This window comes from Oryzias melastigma, linkage group LG16, assembly GCF_002922805.2.
Source record: "Oryzias melastigma strain HK-1 linkage group LG16, ASM292280v2, whole genome shotgun sequence".
NCBI classification, from domain to species: Eukaryota; Metazoa; Chordata; class Actinopteri; order Beloniformes; family Adrianichthyidae; genus Oryzias; species Oryzias melastigma.
The window spans coordinates 7,758,150-7,764,830 of NC_050527.1; the positions used below are offsets into that span (position 1 = coordinate 7,758,150).

Sequence of the window (6,681 nt, forward strand, 5' to 3'; positions counted from 1 at the left end):
GTAGGTTTTTTTTTTTTTTTGTAAGGGCTAACCCTCGTGGCGGAGGGATACAAAGCCCTCCACCTTTGTGTTGCGCAGTACCGCGGAGGAAAAGCGCTTTTCATGTTTACAATTAAATCTAAGTGATAACTTTTTGTATTAATGACATTTTTAGTCTTAAAACCAATGTTTTTTTTACGTATTTTCGAGCTCTAGCAACTCCTCGCTAACATAGCTGACCGGCGACTTTTGATGACATCACCGAGTGGGAGTGACGTCCAAATCTGACTTCCATAACTCTCCGTTTATAGGGCTAAATGGAGGTGTAGAGAGAAGAATTTGGATTCGGCCTTAAATGTATTAAACCACACTTCTTTTATTTAACTTGCAGACTTGTTCATGGTTTTATATTTCAAATGTTCACTAGGTTTTACAGCTTTTTGTTTCATGATGGGAATAAAAAAAAACATTTGGAAAAATGTTTCTTCTGTTGTGTGTTTATTAACTATACAGAATAAAAATCCACTTCAAACAAAACATAATTTGCAGTAGAGTCTAAAACTGTTGTGACCAGAAAGATCACTAAAAAACAAACTCAAAAAAGGCTTTTTAAGAAAAACAATTGGTATTAGTCATTCTTCCAAATCTGACTCAACTTGTAGATTTTGTTGCAGAACTTATGTAAGACTCCAGAAGAAAGATCGTTTCATCCACTTGATTCTCTGCTGAATCTAATCTAAAAAGAAAAATATATATTTTAAAAACTTTGCCAAATATACACGTTTATACAGAATATTTCTTTCTGTTGTCTTACTTGTTCACGTGAAGTCTTAAGCTGTCCAGTTGTTGCCTTTCAGGAGCGGTGATCATCTCTTCCACCTCCGTTAGCTGTTCGGGTTCGGCCCCGCTGGCCTGCAGTGACGCCAGAATGGCTTCAATTCGCTGCGATTTCTCCAGAAGCCGCCTAAAAAAACAAACATAATTCACATTTGCCATATAGTAGGACCTGCAATATTGTTAAGGTAAAAAAAATACATATTTCAAACAATTCAAAGACCTACTTGCTTTCTTTGGCCTCAAACAGCCGCCGCTCCATAAGGTTGGCCACCGTCTGTAGAGTAAAGCAGACATGGAATACTACATCTCCATCCAGGTTTCTGAAGTTAGTTTTCTGACTCACCTTATAACAGTTCTGCAGCAGCAATTTCGCAGTGGGGAGCTGGTTAACGGTGTAAAGATAGAAGGTCCGAGAGGGAGCGAAGTCTGGCGTTTTGGGGATTTCCTGAGAAAACGATCATCACAAAAATGGTACTAAAAAGAAAGACTACTAAAGTCTTGGGGTACATCCTTTATAGCAGCTAAAATAATAGTAAACTTTTCCCGCTGTGTGAACAGAATCCAGTTCCTTCTTCAAACCCCCTTTACATCCACGTACCTGAAGCTGGACCAGGTTCTGTGACAGCAGGGTGTACAGCATGTCTTTAGCCTCTTTAGCTGGAATCATGGCAAAATCCTCCACTTGCTTTTGCTCCAGATGACGTTTCCGTAGCAACAGACGGAAAATACGCGCTGATCTGGAGCCGAACCTGACATTGAATGAAATGTAGCGTATTAACAACAGTGTGTGGGGAGCAAAAACACACACAGGTTTACCTCTCCTGTACGATGGATTCCAGCGTGGCGCGTGCCAGGTTAGCCAAAGCTCGGTTCAGATCTGACAGAAAAGTCAAGAAAAGCTTTTGCTTTGGGGTTATTAGTAAATCCCACACGCCAGCGGGGGTTTTGAACCTTCAAATGAGCCGAAAGGATACTGACAATAAACATTCCTCCTCCGCTCTCCCCAGCCTTCCCCACAAACTCCATCTGAGGAAGGAAAAGTGGGAGTATTTTTGGGAGCAGCCAAACAAAAAAAAAATCAAAGGGATGTTATTTGAGGAGGACATACAGGGTCATCCACCAGCAGGGTAAGGTACTGGTCCAAAATGTGGCGGGGGATGTTGTAAGTAGCAGGGAGGGACCTGAAGATCTCATTGGCTGAGAGGGGTTTTGTGCACGGTGCTGTAGAAGAGGTCGTGACCTCACTCATCCTCAACATGGTCCTCACTATTTCACTGCTGGTCTGAGGAGGAAAAATGTCAGATAAAGTTAATAAAATACGTTTAAAAAGATGTTGTTTTTATTGGCTCAAGCATCGAGAACAAACCAGTAATAAAGAGGAATTCTGAAGAAAAGTTCCATAAAACTTTAATCTATTATAAAAGCATTCCCAGCTGTCTTAATTGTGCCGTTTTTAGTCAAAATTTAAAAAACCTGTCGTTTTTAAGGATATAGTTTTTGCGGGAATTATCTGTTGTAATAAATCCATATTTTAAGTAGGACTCTTGGTAGTGTGCTGCATTCTTTCTTTTCTTTTCTTCATGTCGTATCCTGTTTTCCGTCTGTTCCTGCTCTAATCCCTTATTCATGTCCAAAAAACGTTGACCATACAACTTTTCTCATGTTGCACGCCGCCGGACTACTTTTAGTGTTCAAGTGACTGAAATGTAATCAAGAGAATCTGGTGGATTTTCTAAACCAAAATATTTTTCAAAATAAAAGATTGTCGAGACTCGAAAGAAAAAAAAGAAAAAAAAAACAGATACAATTAATTATTTTCTTCTGCAGCCTGCTGCCAACTGATCCACGGACCGGTACCGGTTGGGGATCACTGCATTATTTCACAAATACAACTCTGATAAAACTCGTTTGCTCTTCTTTGCTTTAAATATTTATCGCCTGGGAACTTTTTTATTATTGCAAAACATTTCCCTTTAATATTTAAAGGAGAGAGTTAGTTTAAAATGTTTTGTGGATTTCTTACCTGATCTAGTTTGTTGGCGACAGCGCTGATGATTGTCTGATCCCTGAAATACTGGTGGAAGCGCTCAAAGTTCACCTGCCAGTAAATCCCCTCATCCCCGTGAGTCTGAGCATCCAAGGTGAGGAGAGAAACGTTAGCATCCTATGCATTTAATATAGTTAGATTAACAAACATTTTCCTAACCTCTGGGTCCATTTTTGCTCGTTTTGCATTTCTTTGATCCTCTCCTTCCTCGCTGGCGAGCGGGCGTTTGCCCCGGCCTATGAGTTTCACCTGAGGAACCGTGTAGCAGTCGGGGAAGCTTTCCGGCGTGGGCGCGGCGCTGCTGACGGGAGCGGCAGGAGTCAAAGCAGCAGTCTGACTTCCACCTGTCGCTCCTGCTGCTGGAGGACAGCGCTGAAGAAAATGAGTCTCTACCAGTTTGGAAAAGGTGGTGGACACTTCACCATAATCCATGCTTGACCCCTCTGTTTTAAAAAAAACATCAAATTAATTATTCTTTACAACAATAACCTCTAGTAGATTTTTTAAGATTCTTTTGAAAAAATCCTTTCAGAAAACAGATCATCTTCTTTTATGGACAGGTTGACTGAGACGCTCACCCTCCATATTCTGAGTTAAACGGTCTGCCACCGTCTTCACTGTGCTGCTCATCGTCATGTGACCTCTCTGCAGCAGCTCCTCTATGATGATCTCACCCGTGTCGCCGTACAGCGTTTTGGCTGTGTAAATGTAACGCGGGTAGCGCAGGATTCTCAGCATCCGGTCGCAGTGAGCTCGATATTCTGTGGGGCTCCCCGGTCCTTTCCGACCTTGGATGAATGAACAGGCTCCATGTTGCAGAAGAACACACACAGACTTCTTTACCTTAAAGAAAAAAAAGGATCTGTTACATAATCATCACTTGACTTCACTGTATTTTAGTAACAAAAACTGATTATCAATCAACAATATTAGATGCTAATACAAGTGAAAGAATAGAGAGAAAAAGAGTGGCAGAACTTAATTATCCCAAACTTTAAAAATATGAAAATATATTTACTGAATATTAGTTTGCTTTGTTTCTCTTATTGTACAAATACACATTAATGCAGAACAAAAATACAATATTTGTCATAAAATGCTTTGATTAAATGCAAAATAATCAATTTTTTAATTCATTTTTTGAAGAACATGTGACTACAGCTAATGCTACCTCAAGAACAGACAAAAGCCTCAACCCACCAGATCCACTGACAAGCCGGTTTCATGCACGATGGCTCTTAAGTTTTGCGTTCCACTTTTGAGCAGATTTCTTCCCACTTTCTCCACGACCTCTCCAAAATGCTCCTGCAGCAGAAGACCACACAGACGTACCTCCTGGGCCGTCATCTGCACAAACACACCAACAGTTTCATGAAAATCACCCAACTAAAAGTATGAGTAAGGGTGTAATGATTAACAGATGAATCGATTTATTGATCTAACATCCAAACAGATCAATCTATCTATTATACGTTGTTCATCAAATCAAACTATGCCATTATAAAATTGTTTCAAAATTAAACCAATTGATTATAATTAATATTGTTAAAAAAAAAACAATTTGGAATTGAATTTGAAGATGGCCTGGATTAAATTTAGTTGAACTGGATAGTTCAAAATGAACCAATCTCAACTATGAATTGCATTAGCAACCACAAATTATGCAATGAATCAAAGTGTTGTTTAAATGAATTGTTAAAGCCCTATTTTTTTAGCACAGAATGTTTATGACAAAAGCTTTTAACAAAGAATTTAACATCAGTCCAAGATAATGCAAACCCCTGAGTTTAGAGATTTTTTTTTTTTTAACCGGTAATAAACATTGAACTTACTTTAAAATCTTAAATGCTTTTTTTTTTTTACGTCTAATGATTATCTTCACAATATATTGAATTTTGACACAAAAACATGCAATTTCCTTACCAATAATGTTGACAGAGTCATCCCCCTTTTCTATTTTTCATTTTAGAGAACCAAATCTTTCTGGTTTGATTTGCAGCACTTGTTAACTTGTAATAATAAAATTTGGTTTGTTTTTATAAACAGCGGGGATGCTGGGTAATTGGTTCATTTTAAACTAAGGGGAGAAAATAATAAATAGTTGCCCAAATACTTTTTAAAAAATATTTTACCTACCATAGCTACAGTTTACACAAAATTGTAGTATGCTTTTATTTTATTTTAGCCTTTCAACAAACACACGTAAAGTTATGGCCATCATGTTACCCCTATATATCTCGCATATGAAGTAAAAAATAATGATCATAACTTTTTCAGGTTTTTTTTAAGGCTTATAGCAGTAAAAATCTATAAGTTACACCAGTCATTACAGTAGTTTCTCTCTTCTTAGCATTTCACAGTAGGCCTACGTCTCTTTGGAAGGGCAGTTCAACAGTTGTTCAAATCCCTTTATCTTTTAGCAAAACTACAATTGCATGCTGTGAATTTATAAAATAATCTCCGAATATTTGCTGGTATTTTCTCCACAAACCTCCTTGGTTGCAGATCTCGCCTCTAAAGCAGACTACGTGCAGGTGGTTTAGCACATGCTGCTAGTCGATGACAACAAACAGACACTTCCGCTCCCGGTTTTTTACGTGCTGTGATTCGACAGCAGTGCCGCGGTGCATGCCGGGCTGGGGGCGGACAGCTCCCTTCAGTTAGTGGAGGACCGACGTCAGTGTTTGTGCTGCTCCGGGAAGATGGCGGAGGCTGCGGCTGTTCCCTCGCATCGGTTTTTCTGTCACTGTTGTAAGGGAGAAGTAAATCCCAAACTCCCGGTAAGTCGTGATGTTTTTGTTATTCGGTCGTTTTGTTTTGTATGTGACTCGCGGCTGACAAGACTGCCTTCCGGGTGCTAGCTGTTTGTTTCGGCTGTTGGCTACAGCTAAACCCCTTGTAGCCCATTAGCATATAGCAGCGTTTGTTGTTGTTAAGTCAGTAAAGAAACTCTGGTTAGTCGTTTTAGTGGGAAATCGGCCACTCTAAAAATGAACGAAAGTAGTTTTTAGTTTTTCGCGCGTGTTTAAAATAGTTACGTTAAATCTATGTGCTTCAAAGTAGGAGTTAGGTGCTTGGTGAATGTTTTCGAGCAAAACAGCCGAAACATAAGAGTGGATCTTTGAGCTATCACCCAAAGCCTCGTATATGTCATTAACGAAACAGATTTTCTGTTGTTATTGTTATTAATTCTACTTTTTGTTCCTGTTAACAGCAGTGCCAGTGTAAGCAGGGGAATTTTCGATGGATTTTAGACGATGTGGCTTACTTTCAGTTTTAGATTCAAACGTAACAGTAGTATCAGCAGATGAGGCGTTTAAATGACCTACAGCTTTACAAATGTTTTACATTGTTTTACAACCGTACAGTCTTTGTTGTTTCTTGTTTTTGTTTTTTAATTGTCTGTGGTGTTTGTTTTGTGTTCTTGAAACAAATGCTGGTTTGTGACCAAAAAAATGGGCATAACATTTTTTTTATCAGTAAAAAAAACATCACTAGTAAAATGTCCAATAGTTATTTCGGTCCTTAAATGCAGCAAGTTTATATTTACGTCGATTCTTTTGGTGGTACATCGATTCTTTTGGTGGGTCAAAATATACTCACTAAAAAGAATTCTTTGAAATAATAATTTAATAATAATAATAATAAATATGTTATAATCTTTTACAATTACGCTCACAATTTAGTCAAATGGCTTATTTATTTATATAAAAAATATGGAATTTTTGTGTTAGATGATAATAATATTTCATTTCTGACCTATACTTTCTTAGGAAAAATGGGACCAAAAAAATAGACAAAACACTTAAATTTAATTT

The 6,681-nt window shown here is 38.2% G+C and overlaps 2 protein-coding genes across 3 annotated transcripts in view; one reads left to right on the forward strand and one right to left on the reverse strand.

The window, feature by feature from the left end:
* Window positions 1–330: 330 nt before the first annotated feature.
* polr3c (polymerase (RNA) III (DNA directed) polypeptide C) lies at window positions 331–5,501 on the reverse strand. Of its 2 annotated transcripts, none has more exons than XM_024267224.2 (13): window positions 5,376–5,501; window positions 4,064–4,210; window positions 3,442–3,706; window positions 3,023–3,306; window positions 2,840–2,944; window positions 1,925–2,098; window positions 1,791–1,842; window positions 1,633–1,693; window positions 1,415–1,565; window positions 1,160–1,261; window positions 1,041–1,090; window positions 794–943; window positions 331–715 (listed from the first exon to the last, which is right to left on the reverse strand). In XM_024267224.2, the coding sequence occupies exons 2-13, from the start codon at window positions 4,208–4,210 to the stop codon at window positions 631–633; spliced, it is 1,626 nt and encodes a 541-aa protein (XP_024122992.1). In that variant the 5' UTR covers window positions 5,376–5,501; the 3' UTR covers window positions 331–630. The 2 variants fall into 2 exon arrangements, with proteins under 2 accessions (XP_024122992.1, XP_024122991.1); XM_024267223.2 differs by having other exon boundaries at window positions 5,355–5,466.
* A 9-nt stretch (window positions 5,502–5,510) lies between these two features.
* The window catches only part of rnf115 (ring finger protein 115), a 10,687-nt gene continuing 9,516 nt past the window's right edge, over window positions 5,511–6,681 (forward strand). Inside the window, exon 1 of the mRNA XM_024267226.2 lies at window positions 5,511–5,643. Within this exon, the coding sequence (XP_024122994.1) occupies window positions 5,566–5,643 (78 nt within the window). The 5' untranslated portion in view covers window positions 5,511–5,565. The remainder of the gene's footprint in view (window positions 5,644–6,681) is intronic.

Bases quoted from the DNA above. Each gene is read 5' to 3' on its own strand.
- polr3c (XM_024267224.2), bottom strand. From the start codon at position 4,210: ATGACGGCCCAGGAGGTACGTCTGTGTGGTCTTCTGCTGCAGGAGCAT. The intron at 3,307-3,441 runs GTGAGCGTCTCA...TTTTTAAAACAG, and splicing joins TTTAACTCAGAATATGGAGG to AGGGGTCAAGCATGGATTAT. The intron at 1,091-1,159 runs GTGAGTCAGAAA...TTTACTCTACAG, and splicing joins TGCTGCAGAACTGTTATAAG to ACGGTGGCCAACCTTATGGA.